Here is a 21,291-nt window from a genome sequence, read left to right as displayed (position 1 = left end):
GTGTAAATTATGCATTTCATGGGAAACTAAATACGTTCTGAAATGAAAACTGCTTTCCAATACTATCATTTGTGTGGCTGGCCACTGTGGTGCTTTTGATGTTGGATTACTGTAGCATGCAAATTGCTTTATCTCACATGTAGGTATCGTTATCACTCTTAATAACGGTGATACACAATGAAGGGTATATCAGATGTTGTTAAATCAGTCTAATGGTTATTGCAGGTTAAACCAGAACCAGAATGCAGATCAAAGGTGCTGCAAACACTTCTTGTTCAGAAATGTTTTATTCTTTCAACTTTTTGCAGATATATAAAATGCAGTCTACATAAAATTTGCAATTTCATCCTTAATTTTGCAATTTAAGTAAATTTGGCTTACATTTAGTTGCAGAGTATTTATATATGTTCTGTTGTGCAGAAGAACAGCATGTTGTTCAGGAGATATTTAAAAAATTAATTTTGGCATTTGTACAAGCTTTTGCCTACCTTTCGGATTTAGATATTTTGTGTGGATTAGGATTTCAATGATATTTTGCCTGTTTAGCTCATTTTAAATTACACAAGTTGCTGTTTTCTCTTAATGGTAATATGAAAGTAACATCTAGCTTAAGTTGGCTAACTAATGATAGTGTAGAATAAGGTTACTAGCTTATTAAGAAACATTCTTATAACTTTTCATTTAAAGCATTAACATTTTAGTTTGTCTGATCAGTCAAAAACAATGAGTTGCAGAGTGGAGCTAATAAGATCAAGACATGAAAATATGAATCAGTCTTTATTTTAAGGAATGCATTCAGTCCTTACACGTAGAATCATAGAATCATACAGCATAGAAAAAAGGCAATTGGTCCATTGGACACCCTTTCACATGAACCCTATCTCCTAGCACTTGACCCCTAACCATCTATAGATAATCTCTAGCCACTTAAATAATGTCAATGACCCAGCTCAAAACACTCTCCTGCAATGCATTGTGGGTGCTTAGCCCCTTCTGGGTGAAGAAGGTCACTCTGAATCTCTTCACACCCCTCCGCTTGCCTTAAACCTGTCCTCTTATATCTTTTACTCATCATCATTTTATACTCCTCAATTATGTCTGCTTTTAACACCCTCCCTCCCACTTCAGGGAGAGCAGAACTAGCTTCTCCGGTCTCTTCTCATAGCTGACATGCTCCATCGCAGGCAGTGGCCTGGTGAATCTCCTCTGAATCCTGTCCTGTACCTTGGTAATCAGAACTCCAGCAGTAGTGTGACCAATATTTTATAAAGTCATAGAGTGATAAAACAGTATAGCACAGAAACAGGCCTTTCGGCCCATCTAGTCCATGCCGAACTCATAACCTGCCTGGTCCCATCGACCTGCACCCGGACCATAGACCTCCATACCCCTACCATCCATATACCTATCCAATTTTCTCTTCAGTGCTGAATTTAAACCCGCCTCCACCACTTCCACTGGCAGCTCGTTCCACACCCGCTGAGTGAAGAAGTTCCCCTTAAACATTTCACCTTTCAGCCCCAATGCGTGACCTCTAGTTCTAGTCTCACCCAACCTCACTGGAAAAAGCCTGCTTACATTTGCCCTATCTGTACACCCTATAATTTTGCATACCTCTATCATAGCTCCCCTCATTCTCCGATGCTCTAGGGAATAACGTCCTAACCTATTCAGCCTTTTGCTATGACCCAGGTCCTCACATCTTGGCAATGTCCTTGTAGGTTTTCTCTGCACTTTCAATCCTACTGATATCTTTCCTTTAGACAGGTGACCAAAGCTGCATACAATGCTCCGAATTGAAACCTCTCCAACTTCAATGTAACATCCCAACTTCTGTACTCAAAACTGGCTTTTGGCCAGTGTGCCAAAAGCTTTCTTTACCTTTGATGCTACTTTCAAGGAATTATGGATCTGTATTCCCTAGATCCCTCTGTTCTGCCACAGTCTTTAGTGCCCTACCACTCACTGTGTAAGCCCTGCCAAAGTTTTGTCCTCCCAAAGTGCAACACCTCATACTTGTCTGCATTAAATTCCATCTGCCATTTTTACAGCTGGTCTAGATCCCACTGCATGCTTTGATAGTCTTCCTCACTGTCCACTATACCCCCGGTTTTAGTGTCATCTGCAAATTTGCTGATTTACGCAGTTTATTACATTATCAACTCAGATGAAAAATAATGACAGACTCTGCACCGATCCTGCGGCACATCACTAGTCACAGGCCTCCAGTCAGACGTAACCATCTACTACCAATCTCTGGCTTTCTTCACGAAGCCAATGTATAATTCAATTTACTACCTTATCTTGAATACCAACTGGCTAATCCTTCTTGACCAACCTCCTGTGCAGGATCTTGTCAAAGGCCTTGCTAATTACTTGCAGTACTGCCTTGCCTTCATCGGTTGTAGCACGAGCTCCCTACTTCAGTATTGCCCTGACTAATGAAGGCCAGTATCTGATGTGCCTTCCTACCTGTGCTGCCACCTTCAAGGATCTATGGATGTTCTATGAGGTTCCCCTATTCCTTAAAATCCCCCAAAACATGGCTTCTCAGCCTTGGGTCCATAGACCGTGTGGTTAATGGTAGGGGCCCGTGGCATGTAAAAGGTTGGGAACCTGTGCACTAAAAGATTAATGGTGTATGGCCTAGCCTCATTAGTCTTCACAAGATGCATCACATCACATTTGTTTGGGTTAAATTCCATCTGCTATCTATTAGACCATTCACTAAAATATCAGAATCTCACGGCCAGTATTCATGCCATCTACAACTGACTGATCTTGGTTCCCATGTCCTTTAATTACAAACAAGAGACCAATTTTTGTGGCCTACTATTCACCATGGTCATTCAATTGCAAAAACTATCCTGTATTATTACTCTCTGTAATGACTAAACCAGATTTGGATGAGATATGCCAGTTTGGCCTGGATCCCATGGGCACTAACCATTTGAAACTGTTTCCCATGTGGAACCTTGTCAAGTGTCTTCTAAAGTCCATGTGTCTACTGCCTTGCTTTCATTGTTATATTCTGATACCTCTTTGAAGAGTTCAGTAGGAGCTGTCCTTGACAAATCCATGTTAGTTGTTTCTGATTAGTTCCCACATTTCCAATGACAATTAATCCCCTTCCTCAGATTTTTCTCCGGTATCTTCCCCACTACTGATGTTAGGCTCACCGGTCCACAATTAACAGCAACAAAATGTTGGAGGAACTCAGCAAGTCATGCAGCATCTGTGGATGGTAATAAACAGTAGATGCTTTGGACCGAGGCCCTTCATCAGGACTGGAGGGGGCAGAAGCCAGAATAAGAAGGTTGGGGGGTGGGGAAGGAGTACAGGCTGGTGGGTGATAAGTTAGTCTAAGGGGAGGGGTGGTGGAGGGGGCAATGAAGCATGAAGCTGGGTGGTGATAGATAGAAGGTGTCTAGGGCTGAAAAAGGTAGAATCTAATAGAAGAGGATAGTAGACCATAGAAGAAAAGGAAGGATGAGGGAAATAAAAGGAGGTGATGGGTAGATGAGGAGAAGAAAGGGAGTGAGAAGGGGACCAGAATGAAGAATAAGAATAAAAAAAATGGGAGGGGAGAGTATTTGTTGAAGTTGGAAAAATCGCTCTTCATGCCTTCAAACTACTGAGACGGAATATCGGTTCTGATGAAGGGCCTCAGCCCAAAACATCGACTGTTTACTCTTTTTCATGGATGATGCCTGGCCTCTTGAGTTCCTCCTGTGTTTTGTGTGTGTTGTTTGGATTTCCACATCTGTAGATTTTCTGTTGTTTGGAATATCAGGTGTTTCTCATACAATCTAGGTATGGTCACATTGTGTCAGTAAAGGAGACAATGGGTAGACAGACTTGTCAGGATGGGAATGGAAAGTGGAATTGAAGTAGGCAGCTACTGGGAGATCCTGCCTTTTGTGGCAGATAGAGCAGAAGTGCTAGACAAAGTGGTTCCCTCAACTGCTTCGGGTCTCACCGATGTGGAGGGGGGCACACCAGAAGCACCAGATACAGGAGATAACCTTGGCAGACTCACAGGTGAAATGTTACCTCACCTGGAAGGAGTGTTAGGGGCCTTGACTGGTGGGAAGGGAAGCGGTGTAGACGCAAGTACGGGCTGATTTGTGCACGGAGAGCATCAAATCGAGTACACAGAGCATTTGCAACAATAGTTAGTAGCAAATTACATATGTTGCTTGTTTGACATAATTGTTAAAATTCTGTTACGTATATGAGGCCCACAAGAATACTGGGGCAAGTCTGAATCAGAGTTGAGGTATGGTTTGTTTTTGGTAGATTTTAACCAGGCCAATCTGAAAAAAATCACAGATCACTTCAAATACCAGAGGAAACAACACACCACCATCAAGAATGTGTACTGTGCTATTCCACGCTCTCACTTTGGGAAGTCTGATCACCTGGCTGTACTTCTACTTCCTGAGTATAGGCAGAGACTGAAGACTGCAGCACCAGTAGTGAGGGCCAAGAAGGTATGGACAAGGGAAGCACAGGAGCACCTACAAGATGGCTTTGAATCAGTGGACTGCACTGTATTTAGGGATTCATCTTCGAACCTGGATGAGTATGCTGCAGTTGTTACTGACTTCATTAAAACCTGTGTGGATGAGTGTGTGCCTACAAAGACTTACTGTACATTCCCAAACCAAATGCCGTGAATGAACCAGGAGGTACGTCGTCTGCTGAAGGCTAGATCGGTGGCATTCAAGACTGATGACCCAAACCTGTACCAGAAAACCAGGTCTGATCTGCAGAGTACTATTTCAAGGGTGAGGAGACAATTTCGAATGAAGTTGAAGGCGATATCAGATGTACGACAGCTCTGGCAGGGCTTGCAAGACCTTACTTCCTACAAAGCGAAACCTAATTGCATGAATGGCAGCAATGCTTCACTACCAGATGAACTCAATGCCTTCTATGCCTGCTTTGAAAGGGAGAACACAACTACAGCTGTGAAGATCCCTGCTGCACCTGATGACCCTGTAATCTCTGTCTCAGAGACCGAAGTTAGGCTGTCCTTAAAGAGAGTGAACCTTCGCAAGGCAGGAGGTCCCAATGAAGTACCTGGTAAGGCTCTGAAAACCTGTGCCAACCAACTGGTGGGAGTATTCAAGGACATTTTCAACCTCTCACTGCTACAGGCTGAAGTTCCCACTTGCTTCAAAAAGGCAGCAATTATACCAGTGCCTAAGAAGAATAACGTGAGCTGCCTTAATGACTATTGCCTGGTAGCACTCACATCTACAGTGATGAAATGCTTTGAGAGGTTGGTCATGACAAGACTGAACTCCTGCCTCAGCAAGGACCTGGACCCATTGCAATTTGCCTATCGCCACAATAGGTCAAAGGCAGATGCAATCTCAGTGGCTCTCCACGTGGTTTTAGACCACCTGGACAACCCAAACACCTATGTCAGGATGCTGTTCATTAGCTATAACTCAGCATTTAATACGATCATTTCCACAATCCTGATTGAGAAGTTGCAGAACCTGGGCCTCTGTACCTCCCTCTGCAATTGGATTCTTGACTTCCTAACCGGAAAACTGCTATCTCTGTGGACTGGTGACAAGCATATCCTCCTCGCTGACGATCAACACTGGTGCACCTCAGGGCCATGTGCTTAGCCCGCTGCTCTACTCTCTATATACCTATGACTGTGTGGCTAGGCATAACTCAAATACCATCTATAGATTTGCTGACAATACAACCATTGTTGGTAGAATCTCAGGTGGTGACGAGAGGGCGTACAGAAGTGAGATATGTCAACTAGTGGAATGGTGCTGCAGCAACAACCTGGCACTCAACGTCAGTAAGATGAAAGAACTGATTGTGGACTTCCGGAAGGGTAAGATGAAGGAACACATACCAATCCTCATAGAGGGATCAGAAGTAGAGAGAGTGAGCAGCTTCAAGTTCCTGGGTGTCAAGATCTCTGAGGATCTAACCTGGTCCTAACATACTAATGCAGTTATAAAGAAGGCAAGACAGCGGCTATACTTTATTAGGAGTTTGAAGACATTTGGTATGTCAACAACTGCACTTGAAAACTTCTATAGATGTACCTTGGAGAGCATTCTGACAGGCTGCATCACTGTCTGGTATGGGGGGGGGGGCGGGGGGGCTACTGCATAGGACCGAAAGAAGCTGCAGAAGGTTGTAAATCTAGCCAGCTTCATCTTGGGTACTAGCCTACAAAGTACCCAGGACATCTTTAGGGAGCGGTGTCTTGGAAAGGCGGCATCCATTATTAAGGACCTTTTCTCACTGTTACCATCAGGTAGGAGGTTCAGAAGCCTGAAGACACACTCTCAGCGATTCAGGAACAGCTTCTTCCCCTCTGCCATCCAATTCCTAAATGAACATTGAACCCTTGGACACTACCTCACTTTTTTAAATATACAGTATTTCTGTTTTTTGCACCATTTTTAATCGATTCAATATACATATACCATATAAAGTATACTGAATAAGATTTACTTATTATTATTATTATTATTATGTTTCTTCTATATTATGTACTGCATTGAACTGCTGCAACTAAGTTAGCAAATTTCACGGCACATGCCGGTGATAATAAACCTGATTCTGAGTCTGACTGTTAGTTAAATGGCTAATCAATTCATGACCAAAATATCCAACTCATCCATCTTTCATCTTAAGTCTTTTTTAACCCCATTAATCCACCGCTAACCTCAACCATCAGTTTGCTCAATCCTACGGTATTATCTCTAACCACTCTTCAAATTTTCTTTTGGAAATCCTGCTGCAATTTCCCAAACTCACTTCCTTCACTTTGACTTTTGAGCACAATGGAATATCCAAGCCACACCTAAAGGAATGCATCACTTCAGCAGGTTATGGTTAAAAATATGCAGGTCATTGTTTGGGCTGACATACTGTGAATGTCACATCAATTCCACTGAATAATTAAACATATAAATTTGATGGATAGAATTCAAAATTGATTGTGTTATCTCGCTATATAAAATAAGGTACTAGGCAATTAATATTTGAATTACTACTTTCAAGTTAGTGATGCTTAATTAGATAACTGAACCAGCAGTTCAGTATGTTTGATGTCTTGTTTAAATTTACAGAAGTTCCTCTTTTACAATATAACTTAATTTTTTTTGGAAATTGATCATTGTACTGAAGCACAAAGTAATCCAAGGTCAACTCTTTTATCCTATTATTCAATAGCATTACCTTTTAGCTATGCTTTAAAGTTTTAATGAAAACTGTACACTAAAGGTTCATTCACTAGCATTTTTTATAAATTGGAGTAACCTTATCCCCTCAGTTTTCTAATTGTCAAAGTTTAGATTGATCAAAGAATCTATTTACTGGTTTCAGTATTAATGTGTTCCTTCAGGAAAAATATGGATTTAATCAGACTTGAGAAATATTATCTCATCTTCGATTTTGAAATGAACCTAATCATAATTTGAATCAATTTAAAATAGCACATATTACCTTTAATCTATAAAAACTTTGAGCAGTTTTAGTAAAATGAGACAAAGGTTTAATCTGCAAAGAATGTAATCTGATAATTGTTCTTGAATAATGATGAAATTTGACTTCTCTTTATTTAAAAATCAAAACATTAAAGGGTAAGTATATTGTAGAATCATCTTCTAATGTATTAAACAGAGATTAAATTATACTGTTTTTTTTTCTACTTGTGTCCTGGAATTACGTTGGCTTGAGTATCTAATTGCATAGTTGACAATGTATATGCGTTGAATCTGAAGTATGTGAAAGCAGCTCAACACTGAAAAATGCACCATGTTAAAAACATGATCCAAGAACCTGATAGAGGAGAGTTCTCCAGAAGTTTTGGTCTATATTTCTGCAGCACATAACTGACAAAAATATTAACTTGTTGATGCGTCCAACAAATCTGTCAAAAGAGGTTTTCTCATCTGTGTATGCCATGGGGAAGGAACGGCATGTGGAATTTAACTTGGACAAATGTGAAAATGTGCAGTTTGGGAAATTAAACTAGAGCAGGACATAAACAGTGCATGGCAGCACCCTGTTCAGCATCATTAACAGGTACATAGTGCCTTCAAACTGGCTACATGGGTAGACAGGGTGGTGATGAAGGTGTATGCCATACTTGCTTTCATCGGTTGAACATTGAGTATGAAAGTGCATTGTCATGTTACGACTGCACAGAGCAGGTGTTACCAGCCTGGGCTCCTCGGACCCCTTGGTTAATGGTAGGGATCCATGCCATAAACAATGTTGGGAACCCCTGACTTAGAGTATCATGCTGTACTGGTCACCATGGTATAGGTAGGACGTCATTAAACCTGAGATGGTACAGAAACGGTTTACAGAGATATCGCCAGAACTGGAGGGTTTGAGTTCTGAGGAAGGAGTGGACTGGCCTATACTATTTTTGCTGGAGTGGAGGCTGAGGGGTGATTTATTGAAGTTTATTAAATTGTGGCCCTAGCTAAGGTGAATGGCCACAGTCAACTTCCCAGGGTAAGGCAGTCTAAAGCTAGAGGAATAAGTATTAGGTGAGTGGGGAAAGATTTACAGAATGCCTAGGAGACAAATTCTTTTACACAGATTGTGATGGATATATAGAATGTGCTGCCAGAGGAACTGGTAGTTGTGCACAATTACATGTTTGGGTATGTACATTGATAAGAAAAGTTCAGAGAGATGTGGGCCAAATGGGACTAGATCAGGAAGACACCTTGTTTAGTGTGATTGACTTGGGCCGAAGAGGCTGTTTCCAGAAACTGTTGAACTAAAACAAGAAAATAAACAAGAGGTTTAACTTATGAGGTTTACTTTTACGGTGATAATTTGTCTGATTGTTGTACTTTGACACTGCTTTACCCAACTCCCATTTGGGCTCAAATTGAGGAGCTTGGATTTCATGTAGCATTGTTAATAGAAACAGAGAGACAATCTCATTGGACTGCTGTTGGGCTTTAAAACCAATTTTAGAGTGCTTAGCCTGTAAATCAATCTTCAGGGAGTTCTGTGATATTTTTTGTTGCTGAAGTGCTTCTAATGTCTAGATGCATTTTTAATTACATTATGTATGTTTTTGTTGTTTTATTATCACTTAATTGGGAATATTTCTTTGTGTTTTTAATAAAAAATTTCATTCAGGCATCATTGATGGTTACACAGAAGAAAAGGCTAGTTTGGAAAGACAGATACAAGAGAAAGCTGAGAGTCAGCATCAGATTGCCCAGGAGCTGCAGCACACTAGTAGCCGCCTACAAGAACTGGAAGAGGAGCGACAACAACTGCAGCATGAAAGAGAATTGATTTCAAGGCAACGAGTTGCAATGAAAGAAAATGCAGGATCTATTGAGCTCCGTATGTATTATCCAGTTTAATGTCTTGGCTGTTTACTGTTTTACTTCTTGAGCAGAAATACGGAGCTTGGGTCATTGATAGTCAGAAGCCAATCATTTTTAGTTTGTGATTTGCTGGAGAACGTTCAGGTTATTAGTAGAATGAAATTGTGGAATCAGTATATACTCTGGTATCTTCAGCATGAGAGCTTAGGTTTATTAATTTCCTCCAAAATGCTATCTAAAGACTGATCCAACTCTTCATTTCACTACTAATAGAGCATATTTTGCAGTTCCCACACAAAAAAGATTGTCATGTGCACTGAAGTTTTCTGGAAGTATGTTAATAGCCAGTGAGTCTTTGTGTTTCCCCGTGGCAGCAACTCTGCATCTCACTTTGAAGCATAATCTAGTTCATTGCAATGCCTGGCTCGTTCCACTTCCACAAGTTTAAAGAGCTATTTTCTGTCACATACATTGTTCCCTCTAAGCTGCATGGATGTGCGACCACGTAGTAACTGAAATACTACCGCACACATAACCTTTGTTGACGTGCAGCTGGAATTGGATGCAGCTCGAAAAAAATTTATGCAATATGAAAGATTTTCTTTGTAGTACTGTATTTCATTACACCCTTCAGTTAATAGATAAAGTCAAATGTATGTAATTTTTCAACTTTGATTCTAAATATTCATTATATACATATTTCAAAAGATACCTTTAAAGTACAGCGTAGTTTTGGACCATATAAAAAATTTCCTGCTTGGAGCAGTGGTTGGTCCATGCAGCTGTTCAGAAAAAGAATTGGAGGGAACGTTGGGTGTGAGAAGCTCCTTGGCAGTTTCTGACTTTCAATAGACCAGATGTCCTATGTGAATATATATGTTGGAGGAAATGCCGTTGATGGCAAGAACATATGATTCTTGAAACTAATACAGGCAGATTACTTGCAGAAATCTAGATGTAATGCATGTGGTACGTAAGAGGAAGTTAGATCATTATGTACATCCATTACATGATGGATGCTTCGGCAGAAAGTATTTTACTCTTATTTTGGGTGATTTGATATGCTGTTGCAAATACTGTTTCCTAATCCATTACAACTCGATTAGCCTCAGAAACTTTTGATGAAAACCATTCCAAGATATGAAATGTAAGCATTGGTAATCTTTGTTTCTTTAAAAATTGAATTTAGTTAAGCCACTTATAAGCTTTATTATGTATTCTTGAATTATGGATGTTAGAAAAGCAATCACTTTTCTAGCCTGGATTACTCAGAACCATCAAATTACTATGGGACTAAAAACAGAATGCAGCGTTTTAAAGTTGGCAAACAACTTCAGTTGATGGGTGGAGGCCGGTGGATTTAATTAATGAAATTTGAAGCAGCCCAGGAGTTAATATAATGAATGGTTATGAGCATATTAAACCTTGTGCTAAACTACTTACTGTATGTCATGACATTTAGCCACCTAGAATATTAGAACTTTAGTGCAAAGTAAGTGGAGAAGGAATCTGAAAATATAATGGGCTCGTTGATCTTGCTGGATGAACCACCTGCAATACCCTGCAGTTATCTGGATGTAAAGGACTGAATGAACTGGCCATTCACACCTGTGCATCCCACAGGATGTAGTCAACTCTGTGCAGTGTCTTTGCCTTGACAGCTTACTGAGAGAATAGAATGATTCTCTCTTGATCTTGATTGGAAAAATAAAAATGAAGCAATTAAGCATTTAAAATGATGTACTTATATCAAACGTGTGTCCCTCAGTGACCGCAATGAAATAAATGGTATTGCTACTCTTATGCCAGTCTTCTCATCAGCAGGCACCACTATGAAGCATATTAATGATTTAGATAATTATGTGGTAAGCTGGATCAGCAACTTTTTTGGATGACACCAAGGTTGTGGGTGTAGTGGACGGACAGTGAGGTTATCAAAGGTTCCGGCATGATCTAGACCAGCTGGGTAAATAGGCTGTAAAATGGCAGATGGAATTTAATGCAGATAGATGTGAGATGTTGTACTTTGGGAGTACAAACCTAGGTAAAATTTGCGAAGTGAGTGGCAGCGCAATGAGGTGTGCAGCAGAACAAGAGCACCCGGGAATACAGCTCCCTAATTCCTGGAGTGTGGCAACTTTATAACATAGATAGGGTCATAAAGGGAGCTCTTGGTACAGTGACCATCATGAATCAGGGTACTGAGTATAGGAGTTAGGATGTTACATTGAGTTATAGAGAAAGGTTAATTAGATTATGACTTCATTTGTTGGAGCGCATTCAAGTCAATTCTATAAAATTAAATTTCATTTTAACGCTATCAAATTCAGCCATTTTAATATCCATGTTTGACATTGCATGTGTAACTACACAACTACTAAATTCATTTTACAAAACTCTTTGCTATACTTTCCATGAACTCACCATATTTAAGTCAAAAGCTTTGTAGCATCTGAATTACTGTGCTTTTTTGTTCTCCTAGGCCAGGTTGAAGCTGCAGATGCAGCACCAGAAGCAGGTGTGTTTGTATACTGCATGGCCAGTCTGCAATCGGATCGTGCACATTTGGAAAATTGAGTTATACTAATTTCAGTTTTTTTTTGGCTGGTTGCTTGGTTTTTTTCGCTATTAATCTATAACAACTTCCAAATCAAATAACACATTAATTACAGCAAGTTTTGATTTGTTGAAGCATACTTTAAGTGATTAAAATAAGCATGATGTCCTATTAACTATTTGTTGCAAAGTGAATCCCTAAGAAAAACAACTCATCTTTTTAAAAAAATATATCATTTGAAGTATTTAATACAGACAAAAAAAAAAACAAATTGTCTGTGATAACTTTTGCTGAATGAGCGTGCTCGAGTTGGATTTTGATTTCAACATAAGAAACTTAGCCTCTTTGGTTACACGGCACTTAATTTCGGAAGTAGGGAAAAAGCAAAGCTTTTGCTGTAAGTGAGCCTTGCACAGATCACTGAGAATGAAATTCTGTGACTTTTTTTTAATGTTACTGTAACTTAAAAGCCAAATTCATGTTGTGCTCATCTGTATCAATTTCAGTTCTTAGTATCATCATTTTGATATGGTAAAGTTATAAAACAAACTGAAACATTTCTCAAAGTGGTGAACGAAACAATAGCTTAAGTGCCACTCTCTGCATGATCTTTAGAACTGATAAAATGCAAAAGTAAAGATTCAGTGATGAGCCAAATTAACCAGTTTAAACATTTTTTAAAAAGATGATGGTTGGCATTGGATTCATATCAGCTGCATTGTATAAATTGAGCATAACTAATGTGATCCTGCCTTTTCACAATTTCTGCACTATTTAATAATTGATTACATAATCGGCTTCTCGTGGTTGTGGTTCTTCATGTTTGCTATGGAGGTAGGTGATGGGGAAGGTTTATCAAGGCTTTTGGAGACTCCTTTAGAGAGACAAGAATCTTGGAGCTGCTTATAGGGCTTACCTAGCTATTACAAACCCACCAACTAACGTGCTTTACTTCACAAGCAGAATTTCTGGAGGAAACAGAAAAGCTAATGAAAGAAAAACGGGACGTGCAACGTCAGGCAGAGAAAGAACAGAGTGACCTCACTAAACAGGTGAAGATGCTCGAGAGTGAATTAGAGGAACAAGTGAACATGACAGTGGAGATGGAACAGGAAAAGAATGCTGAGATTTTGGATCTACAGCAACAGATTTTGGCTCTGGAAAAACAGCTGGAGAAAAACAGAAAATTCTTGGATGTATGTATGCTTTTGCTTTTTGTGTTTATAATTCAATATTTTGAGACAGTGAAGTTTGTGTGAGAATGTTTGTAGGCTAAACTATGTTCTTCACTAAAAAAAATGTATCAAGGTGTCTGTCTGCAGAATGACATAGGAAGTAAAGGCACTCTGTCCTCCACCTGTGAATGTTTCTAAGGATCAGATTGGTTTAAATAGGCAGATATAAATTGGGTGTCAGAGCAGGCCTCATTCTAATCAACCACGCTTTGTTTATCAAGTATTTTTCAACCTCCGCCTTTAAGATATTTAAAATGGGAATTTGAGGCTCTACTCCTCAGGATCTAACCGAGGAAACACCTGGAATACTCTGCCAGAGAGCATGGTGAAAGCAACGTTGCTGACAGAAGTCAAGATATGTCTAGATGGGATAAATAGGATGGGTGCCCATTGGTCAGACTAGACATGGTGGGCTGAACAGCAGGTTTCCATGCAGTGTGGCTATGACTCTGATATACTACTTTCACCACCCTTTGATGAAGAGAATTCTAAAGATTCACAACCATCATGAGAGAAGAAAAATCCATATCTTAATTTTAGTTTTTATTCTTAAACAGTGTCTGCCTAATTTTAGATTCAACTACAGGAAGAAGCATCCTCTCCAGAGGGATATTTAATACCCATTGGATATTTAATGTCCATCAAGTCTTCCTTCACTCCGTGGAACCCCAGTGGATACATGCTCAGTCTATCCAAACTTTTCTTAATATTATTGTTTCATTTTAGGTCCATATTGTTGTTGCATGAATGAAATCACTGGAGAGAATTACTGGTAGATAACAAAACAGTTTCTTTATTCAACAAAACAAGGTACAGCAGGCATCATATAGAGAGGCTTTTGGTGGAAAGGTCTGCTGGCCCAACGTGGGGCTTGATATTTATGTGCTAAACACAAAGGACAATTCTATATTTACAAAGTATAAACGATGCTTTCTTTTGAAACTACATACAAACTTCACACCTTCTGATTCACATCCATCCCACAGACGTTACCAGCATCTGGATTGGGATCTACAGCTTTTAGGAACTCATGGTCCCAAAATGAATCCACAATACATTGTCAAGGAACAGAAGACTGGTAGCCAAACCCATTTGCTAAATGTAAATGACCGAAACCCAACAGTCACTCTAACACATCTCTGTCTTTTCTATCCAAGTACCTATCCCAATGCTTTTTAATTGCTGTATCTATACCTGCATCTACCACTTCCTCTGTCAGCTCATTCCATGTAACCACCAACCCCTGTGTGGAAGGACTTGCACTACAGATCTCCTTTAAATTTCTTTCCTCTCACTTTAAACCTATGGCCTTTAGTTTTAGACTTTCCCACCATAGGACAAAGATCCTGATTTTCTACCCCTTCTGATTACGTATAAAATCATCCACAAGAACATGAAAATCTCACCATTTATACAATGTGATGTCTCTTTTCCTCTAACCAAACCACACTCTTCTAACCAATCTCCCAAGATGCTTGGGTAGTTCCACATTTTCCTGCTTCTGCTGTATTTTTATGTCCTCTTTTCTGCCATTGAGGTGTAGTTGGCAAATTTATCAATTATGCCTTTTGTGCCTTCACCTAAGCCACTTAAATAAAATTGCAAAATTGCCGTTGATCTCTTTTGCATATCTTCACTCTATCCAACCAGACAAAGACCCATTTATAATGAGAAGATTCAAGACTTGACCTCAAACGTCATTTTCTTTCCTCCCACAGATTTTGCATGAATCAGTGAGCAGTTTGTTTTTGCCCCATTTATAACAATTGTTTCCTGCTTTACATCTTCATTAATGAGTTACCTCCAGCATTCTGCAAGGCCTTTGCTGCTACATATCAAATAATTTCTGGAACTCTAGGTTTAGTACATTCACCAGTATCCTTTCATCCACACTAAATAGTACTATTTCATTATGACTTGACATTTGTTAAACATAATATTCTTTTGAGAAATTGATACTGATTTTGCCTGATTACTATGAATGTTTCTAATTTCCTTGCTGTAATTTCTTTAATGATGGTTTATAATTTTTTTGACAAATGTTAACTGCCCTGTAGTTTCCTGCTTAATATATTCCTCCTTTTTATAATGAAATGGTTACATTTATTTAATTCTATATACAGTTGCAAAAAAAGTTTGTGAACCCTTAGATAGATAGATACTTTATTCATCCCCATGGGGAAATTCAACTTTTTTTTTCCAATGTCCCATACACTTGTTGTAGCAAAACTAATTACATACAATACTTAACTCAGTAAAAAATATGATATGCATCTAAATCACAATCTCAAAAAGCATTAATAATAGCTTTTAAAAAGTTCTTAAGTCCTGGCGGTTGAATTGTAAAGCCTAATGGCATTGGGGAGTATTGACCTCTTCATCCTGTCTGAGGAGCATTGCATCGACAGTAACCTGTCGCTGAAACTGCTTCTCTGTCTCTGGATGGTGCTATGTAGAGGATGTTCAGAGTTTTCCATAATTGACCGTAGCCTACTCAGCGCCCTTCGCTCAGCTACCGATGTTAAACTCTCCAGTACTTTGCCCACGACAGAGCCCGCCTTCCTTACCAGCTTATTAAGATGTGAGGCGTCCCTCTTCTTAATGCTTCCTCCCCAACACGCCACCACAAAGAAGAGGGCGCTCTCCACACAGTCTAGCTTCTCGTCTAACTGTACTCCCAGATACTTGTAGGTCTTAACCTGCTCCACACATTCTCCATTAATGATCACTGGCTCCATATGAGGCCTAGATCTCCTAAAGTCCACCACCATCTCCTTGGTCTTGGTGATATTGAGACGCAGGTAGTTTGAGTTGCACCATATCACAAAGTCCTGTATCAGTTTCCTATACTCCTCCTCCTGTCCATTCCTGACACACCCCACTATGGCCGTGTCATCAGCGAACTTCTGCACATGGCAGGACTCCGAGTTATATTGGAAGTCTGATGTGTACAGGGTGAACAGGACCGGAGAGAGTACGGTTCCCTGGGGCGCTCCTGTGCTGCTGACCACTGTGTCAGACCTACAGTCTCCCAACCGCACATACTGAGGTCTATCTGTCAAGTAGTCCACAATCCAATCCAACCCTTTGCAATTACATGGCTTTCTGCATTAATTACTCATAAAATGTGGTCTGATCTTCATTGAAGTCATAATAATGGATAATCACAATCTGCCTAAACTAGTAACACACAAACAATTGTGCTTCTTATCAATGCTGAGTACACCATTTAAACAATTACAGTCTAAGTTCAAAAAAGTATGTGAACCTCTGAGGTAATGCCTTCTACAAAAGTTCTTTAAGTCAGGTGTTCCAGTCAATGAGATGAGATTGGTGCTGTGGGTTGTAGAGGTACCCTGGCATATAAAAAAGATATGCAAAGTCAGGTTACTAACAAAGCCTGCTCTTCTCAAGAAAGATCTGTTTATGTGAGCCATGCCTTGATCAAGGTAACTTAGAAGAAGAATTGTAGAAATAGATGAAGCTGGAAAAAGCTACAAAAGCTTTTCTAAAGACCTGAGTGTTCATCAGTCCACAGTAAGAGAAATTGTCTATGGAGGAAACTCAGTACGTTGCTGCTCTCCCTAGAAGTAGGTGTCCTGCAAAGATCACACCAAGAGCACAATGTTCAATGCTGAAGGAGGTGAAAAAGAACCCATGGGTAACAGCAAAAGACCTGCAGAAACCTCTAGAACTTGCTAAAGTCTCTGTTCATGTGTCCACTATATAAGAAAAACACTGAACAAGAATGGTGTTCATGGAAGGACACCATAGAGGAAACCACTGTCCTCCAAAAAAACATTGCTGTACACCTCAAGTTTGCAAAAGAATAACTGGATGTTCTACAACACTTCTGGGACAATGTCCTGTGGGCAGATGAGACAAAAGTTGAACTTTTTGGCAGAAATGCACATTGCTATGTTTGGAAGAAAAAGGGCACTGCACACTAACACCAAAACCTCATCCCAACTATGAAGCACAGTGGAAGGGGAATCAGGGTTTGGGGCTGCTTTGCTGCTTCAAGGTTTGGACAGCTTGCAATCATTGCTAAAATTGTATCAAGACATTTTACATGAGAATGTTAGGGTAGCAGTCCATGAAGCTTAATAGAAGTTGGATAATGCAACAAGACAATGATCCGAAAGACGAGTAAATCAACAACAGAATGGTTTAAAAAGAAGAAAATTTATGATTTGGTATGACCAAGTCGTGTCCAGAGCATAAGCCAATTGAAATGCTGTGGCATGACCTGAAAAGGGCTGCTTGTGCAAAATATTCCAGAAATATTGATGAACTGAAACAGTTTTGTATGGAGGAATGGTCTAAAATTCCTCCTCGCCATTGTGCAAGTCTGATCAGCAGCTACAGGAAATGTTTGGTGAAGTTATTACTGCTAAAGGAGGTTCTACCAGTTACTAAATACAAGGGTTCACATACTTTTCCCGCCTGGACTGTGAATGATTAAACAATGTGTTCAGCAATGACAATTGTGTTATTAGTTTAGGCAGACCATGTTTGTCTATTATTGTGACTTAGATGAAGATCAGGCCACCTTTTATGTGTAATTATGCAGAAAAACAGGTAATTGCAAACAGGTCACAAACTACTTCTTGCAACTGTAACTGAACCATTTTGCAAATCTTGAAAGTTTCGGAAAAGTAAAACCATTTCTTCTGCTATCTTGGAAATATTGATATTTTGATAACACAAAAAATGTTGCTTTTGAAACTCTAAGTAAATCCAGATGGATGACACACACTGGCTCTGTTACAGAAGATCTGAAGCAGCACCTCATCATTAGCAGTGTGGAATCAACATTGAATCCATTCATTTCAGATCATTAGTTTTCCTCTTTTGTTCCTTCCAGCATTCTCACCTGTGCCATTTAATCTCTTCCACGTTTAAACCTATCACAGAATCTCTTTTATGTTTAAACCGACCGTAGACATTTTCTTTCATTCATGCTTTCTCTCGCCCACCCCCCCCCCCCCCCCATTTCTTTGCATCCTAAAACTTGTTGTACTCTATTTTTTTTCCCATTCTGTTGAGAGGCCAGTGACATAAAATATTAACTTGACTGCTTTTCCCATTGACCTCTGCCATCAAGGAGTTTTCTCCATTATCTGTTATCATTGCAAAATCTTGACCTTGTTATTGTGGGCCACCTCCAGTGCACCAGCTTCTTCCATATTACAGGTGCTTTTCAGAATCAGTCACAGACTGCACTAACATTGCATTGTCTTCTCGTTCTTACCTGCCTGACATCTGACTGAATGAAAAGGAATCATTTTTTTCATTGCCCCAGCTGATCTAGTAACTCAGGCAGGCTATTTTGCATTTAGCTGCCAGTTTTTTGGTACTCATGATTTAAGTTTGTGGCAGTGCTTCACAGCCACAGTTATTCCAATTAGGAAGCAAATACTGAACAAATATATTCACATTTAATTGTAAACAAGAATTCTTTGGATCTTATTTGCATAAGGTTGAACAAGTTAGGTCTCTATTCATTGGAGCGTAGAAGGTTGAACAAGTTAGGTCTCTATTCATTGGAACGTAGAAGGTTGAGGGGGGATTTGATCGAGGTATTTAAAATGTTGAGAGGGATAGATAGAGTTGACGTGAATAGGCTGTTTCCATTGAGAGTAGGGGAGATTCAAACGAGAGGACATGATTTGAGAGTTAGGGGGCAAAAGTTTAAGGGAAACACGAGGGGGTATTTCTTTACTCAGAGAGTGATAGCTGTGTGGAATGAGCTTCCTGTAGAAGTAGTAGAGGCCAGTTCAGTTGTGTCATTTAAGGTAAAATTGGATAGGTATATGGATAGGAAAGGAGTGGAGGGTTATGGGCTGAGTGCGGGTAGGTGGGACTAGGTGAGATTAAGAGTTCGGCACGGACTAGGAGGGCCGGAATGGCCTGTTTCCGTGCTGTGATTGTTATATGGTTATGGTTATAAGATTAGACACAGTGTTTGTAATTTCTGATCAGTTTATTTACTGAGTTTCCTCTGCAATTATTTTGATTAATTGTACTTTCAATTTATTACTTGTTTTAATTACCTGCTTAAAACTGTAAGCAAGTTTAGTAACTTGCAACCCGCCTGTTTAGAGATATAGCACCACTGTAATTCACCACAATTAGTTTAGTGTTTCCTGTGAGGAATAATGATTTCTTAGCCTCATTCCACATCAAAGACAAAGTGTTTGCCACCTATTCGATGTGAGCAAATTTGAAATATAGAGCAATAAATACTTATATATTTAGAATTTAATGATATGACTTCAGAGACCACTGTTGGCTGTTTTCTTTAAAAGTCTATACACTTCTGTCTCAAGTCTTTTTTTTTGTAATTGATAATTCAGTGGCTAAGAACTAAATCCATGCTGCATGTTAATTACCTTTGTTACGAACCCCGTAACTGGGTCACTTACCAGCAAAGATAGAGATGTCCGCTGAAATCTGATGGTACTATTTTTAAACGTTTTTATTTATAAAGGGGCACAAAAGTAAGGTTAATACAAACATTCAGATAATATACGTCGTCAATACTCAATCTAAAGCGCGGGTAGAGTAATAATCAACAATAAGAAGTAGCTCTATCGTTTGTCTAGGGGTAAAACTATTGTCCGATGGAAATATCAAAGTCTCGGAAGTTCATACAGGCTTTTAGCCTTTCGGGGACCGCTGGGGTCTCACGTGTTGGAGAGAGAAAATAAACTTGCCAGCCTTTTGGACTCAACTCGTTGAATCGGGAACGTGGGTTCCCTGTTGTCATTTCGAAGTCTTTTTCGGGGTTATCAGCCACTCATTCCCCAAGCTAGGGGAACCGAATCACGCATGGCTCCCGAACAGCTTCCCGTCCTCACGGGAGCGATGAGCGATGGTCTCTCCTTCTGGTGCGTCGCTGGGGTACTGCCTCCTGCAGTCTCCTTTTTATCGTGACTGGCAGATTTGTAAATGTCAATCAAGATAGGGTGATACAATCCCCACCCCACATTGCCCGAGGGTGTCCATGTCCCTGATAGCTGGCACGTACTATAGAGTTGCAATTCCCACAGGTGTCTCTAAGAACAATGGTCAAATCCGTTGCATTGTCTCTCATTTCCTGGGTTCAAGACCCGAATTAATAGCGATCTTGCGATTCTCCGGAAGGAGGGGGCTGGTCCTGCACCCTTCAGCCCCTCAGAGCTGTGGTACATTCATAACACCTTAAATAATTTTGATTTGTACTACAAATACCATTTTATATCAGCTATTATGCAATGCACGTTAATGATGCCCACTTTTACTAATAAACTCACAGCAAATAGGTGTTATTTTATGTGCGTTCTACAGAATCTTATGTTTTATTGAATGAAACTGGAAATTCAATGAAATTGTTAGTCAGATTTGTAGCTATATTCCCATAAAATGAGCACCTGCTTTTATACATACATTGTTCTACATTGTTAAATGTCAGAAGTTTTATTCCTGTGTTTTGATATAGGAACAAGCAGTAGACCGTGAACAGGAGCGAGATGTGTTTCAGCAAGAGATATTGAAATTGGAGCAACAACTGAAAACTCCCCAAAGGCTCCAAACCAACAATGACCAAAGAAGTAGAGAGGTAACTGAAATAGTTAATGTGTTTACCTAGAGATCAGTAGAAATCTTTTGTGTTGCAGCTGCATTTATCAACATCTTATCCTCTTTTCCTCCACTCCTACAAAAAACCATCTATCTACCTTCAGTTAAAAATAAGGAGTTAGGATACTGACCTTCTAACCAATGCTTGGTTCTTGTTTGGATTATTACACTTGTATTACTCTAACTGGAATAATGGGCCTCACACATTCTTGATGACATTTTTGCCCATCTGCATTAATCCTATTTGCCTACATTAAGTCCAACATTCCCTCTAATTTGTAATGACCAGTGTGCGCAAAAATCTTGTGCTGTGCAATTTTTTTGCCTAGTTACAACAACATGTGCGCACTGAATTTTTAAGTGGAAGTAAATCTGAAGCTATTCTAAAGATAATGAACTACCAAGTCCAGTTTGTCATTCGTTGTTTAAAAGAAATGAAATAACTGTCATTAAGAACTTTGATCTCCTCTGGGTCTAATTGTTTTTGCTCTCATTCATTTGCACTCTCACAACATGTGTATCA

At 39.6% G+C, this 21,291-nt stretch overlaps 1 protein-coding gene across 4 annotated transcripts in view; it reads left to right on the top strand.

Annotated features, from left to right (window-relative positions):
- Positions 1–21,291, top strand: part of akap9 (A kinase (PRKA) anchor protein 9) — a 206,028-nt gene that overhangs the window by 120,092 nt on the left and 64,645 nt on the right. For 3 of the 4 annotated variants that reach the window (XM_073054488.1, XM_073054489.1, XM_073054486.1), the window contains 4 exons: positions 9,157–9,369; positions 11,836–11,871; positions 12,874–13,106; positions 20,629–20,748. In XM_073054488.1, coding sequence (XP_072910589.1) covers positions 9,157–9,369; positions 11,836–11,871; positions 12,874–13,106; positions 20,629–20,748 — 602 coding nt within the window. The remainder of the gene's footprint in view (positions 1–9,156; positions 9,370–11,835; positions 11,872–12,873; positions 13,107–20,628; positions 20,749–21,291) is intronic. The other variant, XM_073054487.1, reaches the window with a different exon arrangement.

Source organism: Hemitrygon akajei, chromosome 8 (assembly GCF_048418815.1).
Source record: "Hemitrygon akajei chromosome 8, sHemAka1.3, whole genome shotgun sequence".
Lineage (NCBI taxonomy): Eukaryota > Metazoa > Chordata > Chondrichthyes > Myliobatiformes > Dasyatidae > Hemitrygon > Hemitrygon akajei.
This window is presented reverse-complemented; position numbering and strand designations above follow the sequence as displayed.